Consider the following 24,070-nt stretch of genomic DNA (forward strand, 5'->3'; position numbering starts at 1 on the left):
GTTAGGTACATGAGGCTAAAAGGTTAAAGCTTTGTGTTTTGATTTCTCTTATTTCTATAAAGTGAATCATTTGACTGACTTTTTAGAAAGTCAATCACTTGTCAATCATTTTCTTTTGTTTTTTCTTTCTTTTCAGGTGGAGGTGGTTTAGATACTTGTCTGGTTAGTACTTCTGATGGAGTGGTACGTATTCCATGGGACGAGGTTGTTTACCCAAAACTACTACACAACCCCACCGACCTGGAGCTTCCTTCCACACACCCCCCTGCCCTTGATTACCTTTCTCCAAACACAGGGAGTCTGGGATGGTGTTCTTCCCCTGGAGATCCTGACGCCTGGTCCTGGGATGAAGAGGACGATCTTCCTCCAGATGGCAATGAGGCTGATAGTGACTCTATGCTGCGGCACCTCAGACAAGCCAGTGATGGATGTGGGGATTATGTGGAGCTCCTGGAACCTCGAGGAGGTCCAGATGGTGGCACTGATTCCAAGCAGCGCTATTTGGAGATGCATGGGATCTGCAAAACCAAAACTTTGCCGTTATGTAGGCGAAGCAAGGCCTTTCGAATTCGGCGGGGTAAGGCCTGGGGGTACGCGAAGACTGAGATCAGTGGAAGGACGGGGAGCTTACGTAGGAGGGACAGCAACAACAGCGGGAAGAATATTGGAGGTGCTCGCAAGGATTTGGTCAACTCTCGACCCCCACCTCGAGTCATTGATCTGGTGCGAGAGAGACAGCCATCCCATGAGTGCATTCAGGACTCAGATGAGGGTGGTGGAGATGCAGTAGTCATGGATAACCAGGACCTTTATTTAGAGGGTCCATCCAAGGAGAGAAGGCCTGGTGTGGGTGAGGAGAGGAAAGGAGCTGGAAGCACACTACCCTGGGAAGAGTGCCATAGAGGAAGGGCCAGCAGCAGTGAGCTGAGCTCTAGAAGTAAATATATCAACAGAATAGACATTCATACTACAGGAACTATAGGGGCGGACCAATCAGATCAGGATCAAGGATTCCACTCAGACTGTGTTTTTGAGGATGATAAGTCAGTGGCTGAAGGTGAAACATTGCGTAATGCGACAGCAGGTGTGAATAATGTGTCTGATTGCAGCGGACATTTGGTTAATGGATCGAAAGCAAAGCTAAACACACAACCAGATTCATCTCAAAACAGGGAGTTAAACTCTTCCCACAATGATCAAAACTCAACCAAAAACTCAGGAAACTCCAAAGGACAAAAAGGAAAATGTAATGAACATAGGAAACCAGAAAAAAATCTTTCTCAACCAGGTACTGACAACATTGCTGGTGAAAGGCAAGTTGGGAAATTGGAGGAACATGTGTGCCCCAGGGGAAAGGACGTCAAAGTGGGAGGATCTCGTGCACCCAGGTATAACATCACCAGAGGTGGGTAGAGTAGGCAAAATATACTTGAGTAAACAAGTAAAAGTGTATATATATGTATGTATGTATATATATATATATATATATATATATATATATATATATATATATATATATATATATATATATGTATATAAAATAAGTAAGTATATATATATATATATATATATATATATATATATATATATATAGAGAGAGAGAGAGAGAGAGATCGACCGATAGATAGATAGATAGATAGATAGATAGATAGATAGATAGATAGATAGATAGATAGATAAAATTCCTCCATAACCAACCTGAGTATGAGAAAAAGTGTCAAACTGCATATTTGTTTATTTTTAAAAAGACTTCACTTTGACTGAGTTGCAGTTTTACATCACATTTCATACAATATGAGATGATACTCTATAATCCATTATAATTCTTTTTGGAAAATTAATGGGCTACTGTAAAATTTTATTATTTTCAAAAAGTACGTACTGATATCATAGTGATAAAGACTTTTGTTATAGAACATGATAAATATGTAATCTAAAATGTAATATAAAAATGTTACTGGAGGTAAATGATACAAAAAAAAAAACATGATCAGCCAAAACATGACAATTCTATTAAAGGTTTAACTAGTTACTACCCACCTCTGAATATTCCACAATTATGGGTCCACCTACAGCCTGTTTCATTTATCAAATTTTTGCTGTTATTGATATTATTCTTGTTCAATTTTAGCTGTTATTTATTTATGTAATTTTATATTGTTTTTCATAAATAATAATTATAGTCACACACGTATATGCTACTTAGTTTCCTGTTTTCTGATTATCTGTGTCAGCTGTGTCTTTTTCCTTTACTTCACTTTTAAAATTTACAGTCATGTGAACAAATAAGTACACCCCATGGAAATTGTTGGCTTTTTTGTCATATTTGGACAAGCAAACATTTGATCCTCTTTGAAACACTCCATCAAATGACACATAAAATTAACATTTTAAAGTAATTTTCACAATTTAAATGAACAAATAAACAGATCAGCCACATGGAAAAAGTAAGTACACCCCTACATTTATCACTCCTTCAAATCCATGAAATTAGAATCAGGTGTTCAGGACTGGGTGCCAGTGATTAGAACCTGTTTAGGGAGTGTAGGTGGAACCTGTCTTATTTATACCCCTCTCATATCTTGTGTCTGGTGTTCCCTTTGTCATTGAAGTGTGTGGTGTCATCATGCCAAGGTCTAAAGAGTTCTGTAATTCCTTTAAAAAAAGGTTGTGGATGCCTATGAGTTTGGCAAAGGATTTAAAAAGATCTCCAAATGATTTGAAATACATCGTTCCACTGTAAGGAAAGTAATCCACAAGTGGCGCAGATTTTAAATGACTGCCAATTTCCAGGATTGACCGTCCCACAAATTCGGCCCAAGATCAGAACGTCTGATGCAAAAAGAAGTCTCCAAGAACCCCAAAATTTCATCACAGGATCTGCTAGTAAGTCTTGCAACTGTTGGTGTCAAAGTGCATGTGTCTACAGTCAGAAAGAGATTGCACAAATTTGACCTGCATGGGAGGCGTTCCAGGCAAAGGCCTTTGCAAGACTACAGTTTGCCAAAGAGCATATAGACAAAGGCCAGGCCTTGTGGAATAATGTGCTCTGGACAGATGAATCACAGATAGAGTTGTTTGGCCACAGTAACAGCAGACATGTTTGGAGCAGACCAAAGACAGCTTTTCATGAGAAGCACCTCATTCCACTTGTGAAGCATCGTGGTGGAAATGTTATGGATTGGGGTTGCTTTGCTGCCTCAGGGACTGGACAGCTTGAATCAACTATGAATTCTGCATCATATCATAGAGTGGTTGAAGATAATGTGAAGCCATCTGTCCGAATGATCCTAATCACACTAGCAAATCCACCAAGGAATGGCTCAAAAAGAAGAAATGGGGGGTTATGGAATGGTCTAGTCAAAGCACAGATTTGAATCCCATTGAAATGTTGTGGGGGATTTGAAACAGGCAAAGAAAACCTTCAAACATCTTGCATCTGAAAGATAATTGCATGGGATAATGGTCAAAAATTCCACCAGGCCTGGTGAACAATTATCCTAAATTGGGCAATGCTAGCTTCTGAGGCCAAGGGTATACTTACTTTTTCCACAGAAGAATATCACATCTATTGAAATTTCTGTTGAATAAATGATTGAAAAATCTAATCTTCTTAGTGGTTTTGTTCAAGTATATCAACTTCATTAATAGGTAGTGTTTCAAAGACGATAAAATGTTTGCTTTTCCAAACCATGGGGTGTACTTATTTCTTCACATGACTGTACTATGGCAAGTGTATAGCCTGAAGTTGAGCGATGAAGCCTGGACTGTAGTCAGCATTCCAGTTCATTTAAAAGGTGTTCGGTGAGGTTGAGGTCAGGGCTCTGTGCAAGCCACTCAAATTCTATTACTCCAACCTTGGCAAACCATTCCTTCAGAGACCTTTTTGTACAGGGGCACTGTCATGCTGGAACATGTTTGGGCCTCTTAGTTACAGTGAAGGGAAATTGTAATGCTACAGTGTCCAAAGGTATTCTGTACAATTTGTGGCAACAGTTGGGGGAAGACTCACATATGAGAGTGAAGGTCAGTTGACCACAAACTTTTGGGCATATAGTGTATACGTAGTGGTATGGTATTATCTAAATATTTAATGGTTTTGTTTGTTTTTCATTTGCTTATAGGAGAAGGAGGAAAGCTAAGGGTGGAAAAAGGAAGGGTAAATCTGGTGGCCGTGGCAACCCTAAAAACAAAGAAGACCCTGAAAGTTCCACAAAGGGTCAGAAGAAAGCAAGCCAACTACCCGAAACATCTGATTCACCGGCTAAATCACCTCTCTTCAAAGATACCCATTCAGATGAGGGTAAAAATACAGTAAAGAAGCTAGCGAATGGTCATGAAGTAGAGCCAAAATTTACTGATGGGACTGGAGGTTTGTTTGAATCCAAAAGCTCACAGGGTTGGTGTTGTAGACTTGTGCTTGCAGTACATTACATTTTGTCTGTTAATTGGCAGAAAAACAACCAGATGGCCAACAAAAAATCTTCCCAGATGCTAAGGCTCAATCAGAAGCAGCTTCACCTGATCATTCACCAGAAGAGATTATACCATCAGCATCTTCTGACCAGTCAAAGGCACCATCTCCGAAAGCCCCTGCTCTGCTTAGAGAGTTAAACGAAGATCTGCTCCAGTCAGGAAAGTTCATAGTCACAGGTAAACTGGATAACTGGATAACATATGTAGAATATATGATATACGTGATAGAATATGTTATAATATAATATAATATAATATATAGAGTATAACATAGAATTCAATCTGCTGTCTTTCATCTTAAACTCCTGTCTTTCTTTATCTGTGTGAAGGTACTGTGGATAGACTGGGACGTGGGTTGGTTATTACAGAAGCACACGTACCTGAGGAGGGTCATAGTCTCAGTGACATTGTGCAGCTGTTATCCTGTTATTACACCATTACCAGGTAACTAACAACCTGTATAGCATTCAAATAACTTGGACAGGAAAAGGATCCAAAATACTAATATTGCTGATGGTAAATGAAAACTAGTGAAGTTATGTTTGACATAATGTTTTCTTTGGTTAGACCATATACTATGTGCGTCCAATCTGCTGTAAAATAATGAAAAATTATATGCTCAGCAAAAAAAGAAACGTCTCTTTTTCAGGAGACTGTATTTTAAAGATCATTTAGTAAAATCCAAACAAGCTTTACAGATCTTTATTGGAAAGGGTTTAGAGTCTAAACATTTTCCAATAAAGATCTGTAAAGCTTATTTGGATTTTACAAAAACAATGGTTTAGACAATGTGTTTCATCCTTATTCAGTGAACCATAAACAATTATTGCACATGCACCTGTGGAACAGTCCTTAAGACACTAACAGTTTACAGGCGCTAGGCAATTAAGGTCACAGTTACAATAACTTAGGACACTAAAGAGACCTTTTTATTGACTCTGAATAACACCAGAAGAAAGATTCCTAGGGTTCCTGCTCACCTGCGTGAACATGGCATAGGCCTGCTGCAGGGAGGCATGAGGACTGCAGATGTGTCCAGAGCAATAAACTGCAATGTCTGTAATGTAAGACACCCAAGATAGTGCTACAAGGAGACAGGAAGGACAGCTGATCGTCCTTGCAGTGAAAAATTACATGTAACCATGTATCCCCCCAAGACGTGATCGAGAACTGGCAAATGCCTTGGTGGAAGAGTGGTGTAACATCTCACACCAAGAACTGACCAATCCGGTGCAGTCCATGAGGATGAGATGCACTGTAGTACTTAAAGCAGCTGCTGGCCACCACATACTGACTGTTACTTTTAATATTGACCCCCACCCCCCCCCCCCCCCCCCCCCCTGCTTTGTTCAGGGACTCATTATTCCATTTCTGTTTGCCAAATGTCTATGAAACTTGTTCAGTTTATGTCTCAGTTGGTGAATGTTTTTTATGTTAATATAAATATTTACACATGTTAAGAAATTTGCTGGGAAAAAAAGCAGTTGAATGGTGTTTTTTTTTTTTTTTGCTGAGTATATAAGAAATGCAAACATACAACCAAAAGGACCTTTGGAGAAAAAAAATTCCCCCAAATGTAACTGATGAGCTAGAACATGTTTGGTGACCATAGTTACCACTTTATGTTTGCACTGGAGCTATGAATGTATTCTAGCCAACAAGCAAGTCACTCCTAAATCCTGCCTACGCAATGGAAATATATGGCTCTAACCACATACAGTGCTTTAGTAATATCATACAGACCTGCCAGAACCATTTATGACACTGTTGGACTTACCGTAATGTATATTTAAAAGCAAAAAAATAAAAAATAAACTCACCATGTACAGCACTGTAGCTGAATGCTTTAATGTTATTGTAATTGCCATTTTAGACATTTACTTTTATTCTTGGTGCTCTTTAGATTCTGCCAACAAAACACAAACTTCTCCCTAACTATCCAAAGCTGGTTTTGTAGACGATAATAGTTTCACTCATTCATTAACTTATTCATTCATCTTCAGGGCCCACTTTATCTTGATAAGGGTCATGGTAGATCTGGAGCCTATTCCTGTAAGAGTTATTAATCTGTGGAGGCGAAGATCCAGCACAGTGAAAGGAAGTGGTAATTTAGTACATTATCCAGAACCTTAGTATCCAACACACTGCAGTCTTGTGAGACCATAATACAAGATTGATAACTAGTCCAATATTGTGACAGAGACTTATGAGGCCTCAAGAGATTGCAAGCCCAAGACCACAAGAACAAGCTGGTTTTCATGCTCTTTAACCCTTTCATGCATAGTGGTCACTACAGTGGACAGCCATTCAAAAGCCATTTTGTGGATATTGCAAGGATTTCAATAGAATAGGTGTATAACAGCCACTAGAGTGGACACTAATTATTCGTTTGAATACATGCAGTCCACTGGAGTGGACATTTCAATAACTTTTTGAAAAATGTATGTAAAAGTAAAATGAAGGTAAAATATTTTTTTTATGTCTAAAAAACACAGAGAAAAATATCCTTGATCAGGATTTCATAATTCATGTATGAAAGGGTTAAAACAAAATACATTTTACTCAACATAACCATATTTTAACTCCCTGTATTCTTAAGTGTAGGTTCCCCCTTATCCCCAAATTAGTTCCTTTGTGGGCATTAGTCCAGGACCCTTGCCTACACTGAGCTGACATTCCTCTGACAAGCTGACAAGTCTCCATTACTGAACAGTGGAGAAGTTCAACAAAACAGACTTCATGTAAAAACTGTAATGAATTTTCAAGCAGTACATGTAACCATGGCAAATGCCTTGGTGGAAGAGTGGGGTAATATCTCACAGCAAATTCTAAATAAATTTCCGGGTTACACAACTGCACTATTTGACCATGTAGCATTAGCACATTTATAGAAAGGATTTATTTATAATTGCACTATCCGGTGTCACCCAGATGAGGATGGGTTCCCTTTTGTGTCCTCTCAAGGTTTGTTCCTCATATCATCTCAGGGAGTTTTTCCTCGCCATCTTCAGTTCTGGCTTGCTCATTAGGGATAAAGTCATATATTTAAAATCTATATCCTTAATTTATATATTACTGTAAATCTTCTTTGAGATGATGTTAAAAGCACTATACAAATAAAAATGAATTGAATTGAATTCCTAACATTCCTAATTTGGATTAAGTTACTAAGTTACTTTTTAACTTTTTTTTTCTTTTTTTATTTCAGACCTTCAGCCAGAGAAAAGGGCTTGACAGTGCTGGTGGACAGTAGGCAGGCTTCTCCTTCTGAGCTTTGGTTTTCTGCCTTGAGTTCATTCAAGGTGAGACATTGTATTATTAGGATACAATTATTATGTATATGTACATATATATGTGTGTGTATACATTTGCATGCATGTGTGTGTTCAGGCTCAGACAGCTGCAGGCCTTGGCTGTGTTCTCATTCTTACAGACGAAGAGCAAGAATCAGCCTCATATACGCTGGATGGGATAGAGGTGCCTCACATAACTCCACCTTGCATGATAATAATAATAAATAAATAAACACAATGAACCATAAAATAAATAGTAATCCTAATTTCCAATCATTAAGAGTGAGCAACATAATGGAACCATGTGATTTTAAATTAGTCTTTTTTTTTTTAAACTCATGCAGGTACACACAGTAAAAGGAACTGGAGTCCTTCAGCAGTATGTGGATAGACAGCAGCTAACTAAAGAATTGGATGGAGACTTTGAGCACTCACATAATGACTGGTTATCCTTCAGACTGGTGAGAATTCCTCTATTTGTACATATTGACTGTTAAAAGAAACCAGAATAAAGCTGTTTAGGCATGTTCAAAAGATGACATTGTATGAAGGTGGGAAGTAATGTTTACATGGTTTCCGCGGGTCCTTAAAAAGTCTTAAAATGTCTTAAATTCCTTAATGTAAAACTAAGGCCTTAATGTAAAACTAAGGCCTTAGTTTCAAAAGGTCTTAAAAATGCAACCGAACCGACACCATAACGCAGATTTAGATTTTATTTTCACTCGTTGCTTTTTGAAATAGTAAACACATGTCACTGTGTTGCAATCTATGTTTTAGAGCGGCTCGGTTCACAGTAAACGCCGCTCCACACCAACTTCATCTCTGTCTGTGCTGTGAGTTTGAGTTGCTTATAACCTGCATTAGACATAACACATGACAGATTCACTTTGGTTTTATGTTATTGTAATCTGAAACATTTGTTGTGAGCAGCGGTCTACTGCAGTTCACCTGATTGGTAATGAGAAATCTCTTCCTGCGGTTCTCCGCCAAAATAAAAGCCACAAGGTCTAACGCATAAAAGTGAATTAAGTCAGAAAGGTATTACTATTGTTATATTACTATTTGTACCCCAGATAAAAATGTATAATTATTATTATTATTATTATTATTAGTAGTAGTAGTAGTAGTAGTAGTAGTGGTAGTAGTAAGTATTATTCAGTGCAATAGTAATATTACAAAATAGCAACGTTTTAAAAAAATTTTTTTTTTTTCTTCTTTACAATAATTAATGTATATTTATAACACTACTTGTTACATTACTCTGGCATTAAATTACAAAAAAACAACAACTAGTAAACACTGCTACAAGGGGGTTTCTAATACAGCCGCTGATGGTAAATTTCACATCTTTTTCTCTTCTGACTACCGAAATCCATCTCTCTGTATTTTTTTCCTGTCTTGGAAAGTCATGGGAAGGAAATACTGGATTTTTTCTTTCACTGTTGGAGCAAATGGTAATACAAAAAGGATATTCGTTGTGGTCTCCCATATACCTCTGTAGAATACCCTGCTTTAGTTTACTTAAACACAGAAATGGATGTATATGCATGAAAACAATCCATTATAGCTGATATGATAAAGTGATGTGCAGGTCTTAACATTTTTTTGGAAATGTCTTGAATATGGTATTAAAAAGTATTTAAAAATCTGAAGGGCTGATAGCTGCGGATACCCTGTATTTAATCATTTGATGTGGATATGAACTAATTTGAGAAAAAAACAATTTACCAGCCTCTGTAACTGCTAATTTGTCAGCAATTGTATTTTAAAAAAAAAAAAAAAAAGCATATAAAATTTCAGTGCACTTGGTTCATTTTGCCTGGGGAACTAAAATTAGGTAGATGATTTAACACCATATATACCATTGCACTGTTGAATTCTCAAAACTGATTGGTCAAAAGGTATTTCCAGCTACAAGTCAAATCACAGGTTTATATTATTAACGTGCTAATTCTAATACATTATCTCCATTATATTTATACTATTATTTCTATAGTAACAACTAATTCACAGTGGCTTGTACGGTGGACGATCCACAGGATAAAATGTGTAGTTGCTGATATGGTTGTTGATATAAAGTGTGAGATATTTATTTAACATTTTTAGTAGGAGTCACCAGTGTCAGTGCTTTGTAACAGTCAGATGTAATGCTGTTCCTTTAGATTTTCATTAGCCAGATGGAGGGTTTTGCAGTTTCTTTACAGGAATAAAGAATTGGCAAATTGTGGTGGTATAAGAATAAAAACACTTCTGGATGTGCTCTTGTACCTAACCAATCAACTTCTGAATGATAACAGCCCTCCATTTTGCATGGAGCTGCATCATACCACCCAGCCATTGATAATTTTCCTATAAAAGCACGCCTTGTCATGTTTTATTCCTTACTTATCCAAGTGTACCAGTGTACCAGCAGCAGTATCTTATATACTGTTCTTGGTTTCCTCTCCTTGCATGTAGAGCCTGGAACATTTGACTGAACGCTGTGAGAGTGTCCTCTCTCTGTTGGAAGATGCACTAATGTCTATGGGCACAGAACCACTGCCTGACTGTATTAAGGTAATGTAGTAATACAATATTAGTATTTTAGTATACATTGCATTCACAATGTATTCAAACCCTGTCCTCTCTTTTCCTATTTTCTACATTACAGCCTTTTGAAAAAAAAATTGTTCAATTATTATTTTCTTTATCAGTCTGAATCAATCCTCCATAAAATGGTGTGCATGTGCAGAGGCTAATGAGTAGTGATTACAACCAAGTGAGACTGATTGGTGGTAATTATGGTGAACAGTTTAGTATTATAGAGATGGTGAGCTCTGAAGGCTTATGCTTGCTTTTAACGATGTGTACGCATATGCAAGATGGCTGCCACTTGTATCTTGTGGTTGTGTGGAGTGTCGTTTTTGCACGTCCTCAGAAATTAAAGCTACATCTCCGTGTGGTGCAATACCAGTGTTGCACCATGTGACAGGGTGACCACAACTAACTAACCAAACTATTGTTGTGTCTCATACCGCATACTTATATACTGTTCTAGACAGTTATTGAGTAATAATACTAGTTTTTATACTGGTTGTCCAATTATGTTTAGTGTTTCAATTTTAAAAACACTCTAGTAGTCTTCAAACCTGTTTTATGTACCCATCTTCTTTATTTTCTAGATTTGTGAATACTTTTGAACCTAAGGTCATCATTTTCTATATAAAATGGAGCTCAGGACAACAATCACGACCACAGCAGAAAGTTTTAACAGAGCCTGTCAGTCTGTTAAACATCGCTTTTTTTTTTTTTTTTTTTTTTTTTTTTTACAGTTTTACATTTCACAATTTGACTAGGAAACTTAGGAAACATAGATGCAGCTCGGGCTGCCACAGCTTCTGCAAGCGCAATTCATGATCTGTCAAATGAGACCATTGCCTGTTTTGTTTCCACTCCAGTCTGTACCACTAAGTGTTGAAAAGCACAAGCAGCTGATGGCTGGTGTTCTGTCTGACCAACGGTTGACAGAGTTACAAAGACGGGGTGGGGCTTGGCTGGCTGGACTGGCTAACGGAACATCCAGATTGGCTCACAGGTCACCAGACTGCAGGTAGCCATAGAGACTGAATTAAATGAATAAAAACAGTATGTGACTCATTAGAAGTTTTCCATCTCTATTTAGGATAAATTATACGCTCCAGAGCAAATTAGTATTTTGACCCAACTCTCTTGGATACTGGATATTTCTCGTAATTTTGTCTTTTGATTTCTACTTCTGATGTTTTATATTTTAAGTGCTGCTTTGGCCGCAACCTCCAGTCTCTATGACAGTGTCGATGATTCACTCCATCGACTGGTGCGTGTTTCTAATCAGAGAAGTCATGACCTGGAAGCACTCAGTAGACTGGCAACTCTAGTGGACAAACTGGATAAGGTGCTCAAGATCCTTCCAGTCTTGTGGAACTGATTTCTATTCACCGATATATTAATTATTTTATAGATTGCAAATCTTTCTCATCCTTAGTGCGAGACTGAAATAGACCGTGTGCAGGAGCAACTGGAGGAATATAAGGATCCTCCTCAATCACTAAGCCGCCTCTCACTCAAACAGCAGAAGTTCAAAAGCTTCAGGGAATCTGCCATGGTGAGTGTGTGTGTGTGTGTGTGTGTGTGTGTGTGTGTGTTGTACAATGAAGTTATAGATGTCATTGTGTGTGTACAGGAACTTCACAGTGAGACACTAGTAGTGCTGGGTGAGGTCGAGAGCTGGTCTGAGCTGGAGTGGGGAGGCCTGACGGCAGTCCTTGAGCGACTCCCATCGATAAGAGAGAAAGTGAGAGGAATGTCTCACTGCCTGTCTGACTGCTGGACCCAACTGGACAACACCCAGAGACTACTGTCCACTCTTACTGAGGTACCACATGCACATACATCACATAACCATACACTTCTACCCCCACACAAGCACATATTTAATACTAATACTGCCTCCATTTACAGGCCTCCCAGTGGTGCGATGTGGTCTCTTCCTCCTCTCCACATTCCACGCCTTCCTCTCCTCTGTCCTCTCTCCCTCCCATCCCTCCATCCCGTTTCCAAGATGCACGAGCTTTGGCCCTTGAGCTTGGTGGTGGTGCTCTGTTGGACCTGTGGGCCCAGACTCTGGAGCGTTACCAGCGCACATTAGCACAATTCAAGACTCGCATGCTTCAGGCTGAGCGTGGCATGCCCACCAACCATGGTCAGGATCCCAGTGTGGGCATGGCACAGGTGCCAAAAACACCCATCTCCAGTACCTCTAGTTTGTGGGAGATAGAGGGAGAGGGAGATGGAGGGTGGTGTGGAGGAGGAGGTGAAGCAGGGCTGCAGTCCTGGGGCTCACTGGCCTCACTGTTCCGTCCACAGAATTGCTCTACGCTGAAGATAGGAGAAGAGAAGAAGAAAGAGGGAACTGCAGGAGCTGCGGGGGGAGGGAAGTTCCTGCAGAACTTGCTAAACCCAAGCAAGAAAAGTGTGAGTTGTAGTTTCTGCATGTATTTGAGCGCAGTTTTTGCATTGTTAAGAGAATGTATCACAGTGAAATGAGAGGCTTTGTGGTTGTGATAGTGTGGAGGGTTCTAACTATGAATCCACTATCAAGAACTGTTTTTATTTTATCATTGTAATACTGGCCAGACAGGAATTTGTGTTAGTAAAGCAAGGAATGTCACGTTCCGGAACGTAAGGGAGGATGGGACGGATGCAAGTGCAGTTAAAGAGTTTTATTAAAGGAGATAAAGGCAGAAAATCCAAATCAGTAATCCAAAGCATGGTCAAAAACATGCAAAAGGTCAGATGATCGGCCATAATCAGAGTCGAGAAACGAGGTCAGAGAACATGAAACGAAACGAGAAACAAAGAACAATCGCTTGGTATGAGATAAACTCAATACTACGCAATGTGCTCTGAGACAGGAGGGGTTTAAATGACAAACGTGCTCATGAGTTAAACACGGGCAGCTGAAAACAATAATGCCACAGACTCGAGAAATAACCAGTGACAAAACAGGGGCAGAGTAAGAACATAACCATAACAAAAGCAAATGTCCAATGTAAACAAAGTCACTGTCAGGAAAGACCGAAAAGCGTGTGTTCACTAAGCGCTCGCGCACGCGCATGTGCTTCGGTTTTCAGCGCACACTGCAATATTGCAGCGCTGACTCAAGGGGAAATCATGACAAGGAAATAGAATTATAATCAATATCAATCCATATCACCAATCAAAACATAACAGGAACACAAAAAACCCCCACAGAAAACACCAAAAAAAAAGTCTTGGGTTACAGGAATCACCAGAGAAGGAAAGTGAGCTCAGACCTTTGTTAGAATTTTGCCAGAGTTCACAAAGATATTAGATGAAAAAAAGACAGGTGAAACGTACTCCAGTGGTTGAGAAAACCAACTGGAAGAGCAGTTATGGTTGAGGCAGGGCCAGCTCCCTTGAGTTTCTCAAAGCAGGATGGTTCTAACTAGGTGCTGGAGTCCTGGTAGGGATTGGTGAATAGCAGGAGCTGAGGGTATACCTAGATCATTCACTTAATTGTGCAGTTTGGCATGGGGTCAGACTAGAGCTAGTTTGCATTTGTGAGGTATAACAGAAGGCATAAATAGACTGACCGTAAGTGAGAGAGAACACAGACATCTCCATTCACCAAAGGCGGAGACCTCAACAGATAGTATTCAGGGCAGAGAGCATAGCTGTGTTATGTAGCAATGATTTATCAAACTTTAATACAAAATGTTATGCAGTTATTAAAAGACAAGCCAGATTTTTTTGGGTTTTGTGTAAACTGCATTTACTATTTTTATGAAAAATGCATTTTCCTGTAGAATTTGACAAAATTGTATTAGTTTTCCTCAAGTTTTTTGTAGTGGACTCAACTTCTGTGTCCTACTTACACCACATGATTACACTGGGGATTTTTTCTGTTTGCATTCAAGTTGTATAATTGTCCTTTTGTCCATAGCAAATAATCTTTGTGTCTCCCCACCCCCCCACCCCCACCTCACTTAGCCCACTGAAGCTCCCCTCCCTCCGAAACCACCTCGCAGACGTCACCCAAGCTTTGACCTCCAGGCCTTGCTGGCGCCCCGTCGTTCAACTACAGCATCACCAAAGCCAGCAGAGGCTCCACTTGCCATGAGCAGCCGCTCATCTCCGCTGTCCTGGCTGGGGAAGAAAGCCATAGCTGAGCCTATCCTAACGGCAGGGATTGCGACAGCTGTACCAGGATGGAGGGATGAGAAAGTTGGAGGAGGGGTAGGAGGAGGGGGTGTGTTGATCCGGGGCGTGGAGGTCAGCAGTAAGGAGGTGGCAGATCATACGGGGCTCACCAGACAGCACGTACTGCTTGGCCGGACTGATAGAGAGACAGGAGTGGAGAGGCCTGGCACTACTGCACAGAGGTATGCATGTGCTTTAGAGAATGTGTGTGGTTTTAAGGATAACTTTTAATCCAGTGTGTAGCTTTTGATTATGATTATGGAACTACTTTATAATGGATATCCCACTGATTTAGGCTATTTCTGTGTGTCTGTGCTCATCATGCAATGTCTTCAATGGCCGAATCCCAGCTGGTTTCCTATTCATTATATACAGTATGCTTAGTACCTGTGATATGACATAATGATGTTTTAGAACCTATATAGTGCCAGACCTACCAACCTTTACACATTTTATATAAGAGCTCCACATTTTACCATCAGAGTAAGGTACTATGAGTTTTCGCTCAAAAGTATGCCAAAAGACTCTTCTTTTTTCCCCCAATAAAAAACAACAGATGAGCCAATCAACATATGAATCTGGAACGATTAATATTTGCATAGGTGCTTTGAACTCCAATATTTACTGTCCCCTGGAAGTCCCACCTTCTTCCCTCCATCTCACATTAGTAATCTTTCAGCTGGCGACTTACTGGGCCTGTTTACACCTGGTCACTTCACGTGTTTTCTCTGATCGGATAGCTATCTGATTGTGAAAAGACCAGGTGTTAAAGCCTTCCGAAACACCTTTGAGACGGATTTATATCCGATCGCTCATACCACATCAGAAGGTGGTCTGAGACGCATTCCAGACGAAACTCGACAAGTCTAAGTGCATCTGGTTGTTGAAACCACGTACATCAAGGCTTTTCTCCTCCCAAATAGAAGTATGTCACTCGCTTTAGCCGTTCCAGAAGCAAAGATGAGCGTGCCTCCTCATTAAATTGCTTTGCAGGCTGATACAAAGATAATCGAAGGTCTGGCGCCCCATTTGGAAACTGGATAGCCAGTCTTGTGCCGTAAAAGAAGCCAGCACTATATTTTCCCACCAGTGTTGACTACTGGCTTTCATCCAGGTATCTTGCTGGGTTTAGCACTGCCGACAGCGAAAATGCTGCACATAATAAGTGCTTCCTTTTGTTGCGTAAGCGTTGTAGCAAGCATTTTCGTTTTCTTTTCGACTGCATTCACAAACCCAAATAGAGCAAAATAACGGTGGCTGCCATTTCAGTTCAGCAGAAATGTGTATTTGCATTTTGCGTGGGAATGGAAGAACGGATATATAACCATTTAGCTGAAACGCATTACATGGCAAATGGAACCATTTTAACAAATCAGATAGCTATCCGATCAAAGAAAACGCATGAAGTGACCAGGTGTAAACAGGCCCATTGATTTCATTGATCAACCTGATTTCCCCGCTTGACAGATGTGGCACCTCACTTTCTGTCAAGGTGAATGGAGCATGTTTTGAGTTCCTTAATGTGAAATAAAGACTATTCTTTTGCAAATAATTTCAATGGAAATGATAATTACAAAGTGATGCAAGTCTAGTCGTGAGTTCCATTCGACCTGTGGAACTGTGAGGAAAAGTGAGGCAAGTCTACTCGTGAGTTCCATTCGACCTGTGGAACTGATCCAGAATGCAGTGCACAACATGTTTTAAATTTCTATACTAGGAATTAAGTAAACAATTCTACTGTGTTGCATGTAACTATCCATTGTCAACATTTGAACTAAAACAGACAAGCAGAAGCTTTTCTCCCTAGTGTCTGATGGTTACAGTAAAAACCCTCTATATACTGTATGCACACTTCTTCTATCTTAGATAAATGATTTCTGAAAGGACTAAGTGTTTAACAGCGTCCTGCCTCTGTTGGATTATGCACTATTCCTCTCCAGGGTTGGCAGGTCTGTAGTGCATTGCAATAGAATTCCAGTTCAGATTGAGGTAGCAGACATGTACAAATAAGTCTAATCCCTTGTAGTGTGAACTTTTTTTGTATTATGTATATGAGAAAATTTGCACTCAACTACGTGGTTAGGTCACTAATATAAACAGTACTTTTACAATCTCTTTCTCTCTCACTTTCTTAGTAAGTTGTATCTGCAGTGGTGTAGGCTGGTCAATTCAGAAAGACAGTACGTAGCTCTATTGAAGGCTGTGGAGGAGACTTACCTCCCTCTGCTGGATAGTACTGATACACCACTCTGTCTGAGAGGAAAGGCTGACTCAATCTTCTCCAACTGGAGCAGCCTTGCCACTTTTCATTCACAGCTACTCCTCCCCGCCATTGAGGGTGCCCTCTCTCAAACGCTACAGCAAACTGACTGCTTCAGCAAATATGTAAGATTTTGTGTCTGTACTTGCACACACTTCTGCATTTCAATGCTTTTCCTTATGTCATCTCATTTATCATGCATGGCTAGCTAGGGGTGAGGGGTCAATGAGGCTCTGTTAAAGGTAGTTCCAGAACTAGTGATGCACTGACTATGAGCCATGATAGCGAGGCAATACTGTCCAATCCTGTTACTAACTGAGCCGACTCAGCAAGCTGAGTATGGTTATGCCTATCAGCAGGGGCATGCTAGCGGCCTGCTTTAAGACAAGATGTGTCATATTCCCATGTGCAAGGTTTGTGTTGTTATACATGTTCATGGTATAAATTACGGTGGCTTGCATAAGTATTCAACTCCCTTAAACTGTTCTCTTTTACCTTTTGGACTTGGGGGTGGCAGGGGGAGACACCAGATGTCATTATAAGTTAATTAGTTACCTGGACACAGACATTTGGTGAACAGCCTCCTCTAGTCATTTAATGGTGCGCTGCAGGATGTTCAAGGTTCGGGATATTTTTTTTCATAACCAAATTTCAATTGATACTTTACCAGAGAATATTCAACTAATAAAGCTGCGTCTGGTTGCACTAGAAAGGGTCATTTAGGGGCTTCATAACAAGGGTGATGCATACACGTATAAACTTTTTTATTTGTAAATAATTTTGCTAATTATATTGATAATCAAAATATGTTAAATCCCTTCCAATATCCAGCCACCATTTATTTTTTTCAGTATTGGCCCTGATACTCAATACTCAATATCAGATCAGTGCATCCCAGGGTGTGACTGACAAAGTTAATGTGCATGGTACAAGAAAAACATTTGTGCTAGATATAATAGATGTTATTGCTGGAGATAAGGATCCCATAAATCAATTGTCATTATTTTAAAAAATACCTTGGTAATATGAGTAAAGTATATGTAATATTTATAAAAAATCTCTTAATTGAAATTGAATTGAAACTGTCTCTCTTACGCAAACACTCAAACTGGAACACTAATACCCAGAGGGATCAATTACTGCAATACTCCCACTACATCCGTATGAAGCCAGAGCTGGACTCCCTGCTGGTCAACCAAGCTGCCGATTTCTTCAAGGTGAGCTCCTGAACTCAAGTGGTAGAATGAGGTTAGTCTTAATTATTCTTTAATATATAATTGGGAGCTAAGCTCCCACCACGTGTCTGGTAATGGGTTCAAAGGAGTGGACGGTCACTGGCTGCATTTTAGCATTTGCTGAAACATTACCATTTGTATCCACTAGGTGGCTAATACAATTATTGAGTACAGAGATAGAATGCAAAGGCAGCATCTGGCCACTTTTTTTGTTCATCCATGACATTATTCTCATGTTCAGTAGATTATTTCACACACAACTGCATGTTATGATGATGCAGCTACAATCTGTGTGTTAATTCCCAAGAATATATGTTATGCAGACATTTTCAACCTTCTGCTAAAGAGCCATTTTCAACTTTTTTTCAACATTTCAACAGCATTTACTTCTTTCTCTCTCTTTCCAGGTAAAGCTGTCCAGCTCTCCTGTGCTCCCCACCATCTCCTTTCCTCAGTGCCTTGCTGTTCCAACTCAAAGACTACAGCACTACTGCGAGATCCTTGAGGAACTGGGAGGTGTAAACCCTGGACCCGACTCTGCCCTCTCCATTATCAGACATGCACAGCGCCATGGAGAGGACCTGAGGATAAGCGACCTCATCACTGGCTGTCCGGTGAGACTTAAAGTGCACAGTATGAATGGGTGATTATAGGGTTTGTGCTTTAAAGTGAATGTGATTAGAGTGGTGATGTCATAGTGTTAAAACTGTGACACAAATATTGCATTTCATTGATTTTGAAAATGTTATATTTAGACAGATTTGCACATATAAGTAAAATTAACTATCCCCGAAACGATGTCCAATCCTTTTTTGTTACAAGTTACATAAGGAGTAATAAACAATGGGGTCTTCAGTGCCATGAAGTTTATTATTTTCCAAAAACAGCACATATGGCAGTGTTTTATTCTTTTTATACCACAGAAATCTGCCAATGATTACAACTTTTATTTATTAAAGAAGGGCATGTTGTAATTTTTTTTTCCTTTTACAATCCTTTTACAAATAAGCTAGTTACTGTTATCACATATTTTACACCTGCTAACAACACCTGTTCCTGCACCAGCCTCTCTTTTTTCTCTCTCAATGCTAATAAAACAGATGAACAATAAGGAAAACAGCTTGCTGTTCTGAAGTCTTTCCATATTAGAAAACAAAAAGTTTTCAAAAAGTTACAGCTTTATCTCAGACTGTTACAAAGCACTGATACTGGAGACTCCTTCTAAAAAACGCAGCCGCGCTGTGCTATAAAGAAGCATATGTCATACTGTACAATGACTATACCAGAAATTTCAAAGAATTTAATGAATGGTGGTAGTGTATATGCAGCGCTTACTTTAACTACTCCAGTAGACTTCCATGGAGGCTGGTGAGAAAGGTGTTGAATGACTAGTGTGTGGTCATTGTTATAATAACATTTTTATATATGCCCAAGGATAATCTCATAGGTCTGTTTTTAATAATTCCCAGAACAATAGAATGTTGTAAATTTTTGTCTCTAATTTATATACTGGAAATGTTTGTCTCAGGTACCTGTGGCAGAACGTGGGGATTTGGTACGTCAGGGCGAGCTATACGTCTGTCCAGGCGGACGGAGAAAGAAGACAGGCATCAGGACTGTGTTTCTCTACCAGCATTACGTTATTCTCACCAAACACAAAACTCCTAGCCAAGGCTGCAGTGCATACACCTTTAAAAACAGCATAAAGGTGCATGAACACACACACACACACATATGCACACACAAACATGGAGTCGGCTGAAAGCTAAACGTGCAATGTTTAAAATAAATAATAAATGAATAAAAAAGCAAACTGTTACAGTGGTGTCGATATTGCTATCAAGAAAATTCTAGCAGGCAGAGAGAAAAAAATAATAAATTGACCATAAAACGCTTAGTTCATGTGAGTGAAAAAAAAAAACAGCATGGCAAAAGTCTCATGACTACTTCATGATTTTGGCCACTGCTCTTGTCTCGACTCAAATTGTCCTATTTGAAAGGTGCACTGATGCAGAACCCTTGCTTTCAGTCTGTGTAAATGACCAATCTTTTGATCTTTTTAGTATGAAATAATCTACCAGTGTGTTTCTGACTTAGACAAGTTAAAATCATTTAGCAAAAAAACAAAGTGTCAAATCCGATGCTTTACAAATAATGTTAATGGTGATAAAAAAAATGTAAAAAAAAAATGCAAACACATGTTCAAGTTTGAGCAGCAGCACAATATCAGTGAAAATCTTCATCCGTGTGGAAGCATTTCATGTTTTTTACTGTCTACTACATTTTTAATAATGCCCCCCCCCCGCGCCCCTTTGGTGGGACTACACGTAATTCCTCTTTGGGTTTGCAGGTGTGGAATTCTTTTCTGACCACTTTTTTTTTCTGAACTAATAGAAAAGCATAATTTTCAGGTATCTTCTGTATCACTGTCATAAAGGATGAAAAATCATAAATGCTATGGCTGTTGTACAGTAGATGTTGGCCCTTCTGCTGCTATAATAGGAAAAAAAGACCAATGGAAGGCAAAATACACTATACCTTAAAGGCTATACCAGTTTTTCAGTGCATGCACACACTTATCATGTCTCTCTGCTTCAGACAGGAGAGATGGGTTTGACCCAAAGCGTTGGAGAGGAGGGTCTGAGGTTTGAGGTTTGGGTGAGACAGACATCTCGCACCAAATACTGTCTCACTCTCCAGGCATCATCTTCAGAGGACAGAGAAGCCTGGACGCATGACATTGCCCAGCTCCTGTGGACTCATGCCATCCATAACACAGGTGAGTACATTACTGTTCAACCTTGGTCATTCCTTTCAAGAAAATGTATGAATTTGTTAACTATTATTTGTGTAGTGTTTGTGTGTACTTCGTGAACTCAAAAAGGGCCATAAATAGACAAAGGTGTTAAAAATGTCTTATTGAGGCAGCATTAAATGTCTTCATTTTAGTTTTAATGAAAATATTTTTTACTGGTTGTTATAATATTGTTTGTGTATAGAAGAAATAATTTCATTTGAGATTTAATTGATCATTAAATCAATTATATTTATTTGTTAACCACAAAGTTTTATTTAATTAATTGAGCACACATCCCGTAATTAAGAAGTAGTTAAATCATTATGGGATGTCATTAATGACCCAGTTTTATATGTAATTAAGAGATCAATATAAGACAGTTTAATTATATTAACTCTGTATGTAGCCTCTTATGAGAAGACTGTAATTTGTCCACCGTGTTCAAAAATTGGTGAAAAAGTGAAACAAGGGAAACTCCGGAGACATGTAAAATATGTGTATAATGAAATGTTTGTAACATGCATAGCTATTCTGGTGGTAATTTGTTTGTTGATGCCTTATTTTGGCTGTTCTTGGGAGAATTTACAATGATTGACATATGGGATAACTGGCAGGTTTCACGGCTCGGCTAGTTAGCAGTGATGAGCGCGATGGAATTGATGGCAGTATTAGCATAAAAGCTGAAGCTGTGGAACCTGATCAGTTTGAGCAGAGTATAAAGATGAGATGGTGAGAGATCTGGACAGACTAAAGGACTATACAAACTGTCTAAAGATGGCAGTCACTACCACAATGCAGGCTGTTGAAACCTTATTTAAGAATTTTGTGAAGTTTGAAAAGATGTTGATGTTCATTATAAACAACGGACAGTCTTTCTGATTATAGAAGCATTTCTTAGATACAAGTCTATAGTATCCAGGTGAGGTCGTCTACAAGGGTCTGGGCATAAACTGTTTTTGGGAAGTCTCAAGTGCAGAAAGCTCCAAGGTCCGGATCAAAACATAAATAAATATTTTGTCTTTGTGTTTTCAAAGAATTGTGTCTAAAGGAATCTCTGTGCATGGGAGTGTCCAGCAAGTTGCTGCTGGATGTGACGGGAACTCAGACATCTGAGCTAGACTCAGGCTTCAGCCTTAATGACAGGGGTATAATATACACGCACAAAAATGCACATTCTCACACATTCACACCATTAATTTTGCATACCCTTATTGTAAAAAAAATTTAAAGAAATAAATTTACTCTAATATGTTTAACACCTTGGTATTCTTTATGTAAACAAATTGTAAAATTGCAAAATAGAGGTGCATTTACATTCTGCCAGTCACAATGTTACGACAGATGCAATATTAGAGATGGATAAAATTCTATATCCATATCAGCAGAAAATGCTGGATCAGAGATCGGAGGAGCCTGTCTGATTTTAGCGAACATACTATTATAAAATTCTATTTATTTTAGCACGTTTACAATGTTTTATTGTTTTTATCTACTTCTTTATAAATACTTATTTAAATATTTGCTTATTTATATGTCATAAAGAAGTAGTGAATGATGAATGAATGACAGCTATGCATTTCTTCCTGTAGAGAAGTAGTGTTTGAGTATGCGTCCTGCGTCAATTAAAAATAGCTTATTTTAAAGCTTTATAAAAACAAATTGGTTCATGCTATCAGGAAATACTCAAGGTTTGAAAACCTTGATTGTATCGGAAAAGAGAAAGCAGTATCGTGCCATCACATACATACACACACACTACTAGCTCTATATTGCAATACTTCATTACTAATACTGAAATTGGTGTCTTATATGCTTTATGTCCACAGGGTGTCTCCAGTGACATTGTATAATGCTTATGTAGCAATTTTCTATATACACAGCATAAGACCTCTACCAAAATGAAAGCAGCTTTCTTTACCCTGCCTTTTTCTCTCTCCCAGTCCAGAGTAGCTGTTCAGACTCTTCCTCAGTTGGAAGTCAGAAAGAAGGAGGTTCTCCCTCCATCGCAAGAGACGCAAAGAAAGATTCAGCACAAACTGTCCATACACAAGTGAGAACTACAGCCAACACACACACACACGCGTTTAATGCTTTTTTTATTTACCTTTTTCAAAAATGCTAAAATATTCACTGACCCCTTCATTAGGGACACCATATACACCGGTAATAATACTGGCTAGGACTCAAAACAGCCTCAGCCTCAGCTTTGCGGCATGAATTCCACATTGTGTTAGAGACATTTTTTTGAGATTTTGGTCCTTGCTGACATGATTGTGTCACATAAATACATCAGATCTGTCAAATGCACATTCATGCTGCAAATCTGCTGATCTACCATCCAAAGGGTGCTCCAGTGGATTCAACTCTGGTGATTAGGGAGACCACTGAAATACAATCAACTCATTGTCATGTTCATGAAACCAGTTTGAGACCACTTGTGCTTTGTGACATGGTGCAGTATCATGCTGTAAGTAGCCATTATAGGATGGAAAAATTGTACCCATAAAGGTCAGCAACAATACTCAGATAGGCTGTGGCATTCGAACAATGCTCAATTGATGTTAAGGGGCACCATGTGTGCCAAGGAAAAATTCCTCACACCATTACATGACCACTACCATCCTGAACTGATGACACAAGGCAGGTTGGGTCCACGGATTCTTGCTTTTGATGCCAAATTCAGACCCACCATCTGGATGTCACTGCTGAAATGTTGACTAGGTAACATTTTTCAGTTGTCCAGTTTTGGTGAGATTGTGCCCACTGTAACCTCAGATTCTTGTTCTTGGCTGACATGAGTAGAAACTGATGGGGTATTCTACTGTTCTAACGCATCCACCTCAGGGTTTGACGTGTTGTTCTTACTGAAATGCTTTCTGCTCACCAGGGCTGTACGAAGTAGTTTTTCGAATTACAATTGCCTAAACTCTAGAGCTGTGTGTGTAAAAATATGAGATCAGCAGACTGGCACCAGCAACCATACCATTGTCAGAGTCACTGAGATCACATTTTCCCCCATTCTGATGTTTGATGTGAACATGAACTAAAGCTCTTGAACTGTATCTGCATGATTTTATACACTGCGCTGCTGGCAAATAATTTGTTGGTTGGATAATTGCATGCATGAGCACGTGTACATACAGGTGTTCTTAATAAAGTGGTCAGTGAGTATGTAGCAACAGGCATAATATGTAGAGCTTTCTAGTCTCTGTAGGCTGTTACATTAGATGTTTTACACTCATATGGCATCTCTGATGCTGCAAACACA

The 24,070-nt window shown here is 39.2% G+C and overlaps 1 protein-coding gene across 1 annotated transcript in view; it reads left to right on the forward strand.

The window, feature by feature from the left end:
- Positions 1–24,070, forward strand: part of arhgef40 (Rho guanine nucleotide exchange factor (GEF) 40) — a 46,378-nt gene that overhangs the window by 18,044 nt on the left and 4,264 nt on the right. The window contains exons 5-25 of the mRNA XM_017461655.3: positions 137–1,388; positions 4,125–4,372; positions 4,456–4,653; positions 4,806–4,920; positions 7,685–7,778; positions 7,867–7,953; positions 8,114–8,230; positions 10,227–10,325; positions 11,207–11,358; positions 11,544–11,682; positions 11,773–11,892; positions 11,971–12,162; positions 12,249–12,761; positions 14,301–14,692; positions 16,646–16,895; positions 17,898–17,987; positions 18,413–18,619; positions 19,534–19,713; positions 20,604–20,784; positions 21,837–21,947; positions 22,743–22,852. Coding sequence (XP_017317144.1) covers positions 137–1,388; positions 4,125–4,372; positions 4,456–4,653; positions 4,806–4,920; positions 7,685–7,778; positions 7,867–7,953; positions 8,114–8,230; positions 10,227–10,325; positions 11,207–11,358; positions 11,544–11,682; positions 11,773–11,892; positions 11,971–12,162; positions 12,249–12,761; positions 14,301–14,692; positions 16,646–16,895; positions 17,898–17,987; positions 18,413–18,619; positions 19,534–19,713; positions 20,604–20,784; positions 21,837–21,947; positions 22,743–22,852 — 4,847 coding nt within the window. The remainder of the gene's footprint in view (positions 1–136; positions 1,389–4,124; positions 4,373–4,455; positions 4,654–4,805; positions 4,921–7,684; positions 7,779–7,866; positions 7,954–8,113; positions 8,231–10,226; positions 10,326–11,206; positions 11,359–11,543; positions 11,683–11,772; positions 11,893–11,970; positions 12,163–12,248; positions 12,762–14,300; positions 14,693–16,645; positions 16,896–17,897; positions 17,988–18,412; positions 18,620–19,533; positions 19,714–20,603; positions 20,785–21,836; positions 21,948–22,742; positions 22,853–24,070) is intronic.

This window comes from Ictalurus punctatus, chromosome 29, assembly GCF_001660625.3.
Source record: "Ictalurus punctatus breed USDA103 chromosome 29, Coco_2.0, whole genome shotgun sequence".
NCBI classification, from domain to species: domain Eukaryota; kingdom Metazoa; phylum Chordata; class Actinopteri; order Siluriformes; family Ictaluridae; genus Ictalurus; species Ictalurus punctatus.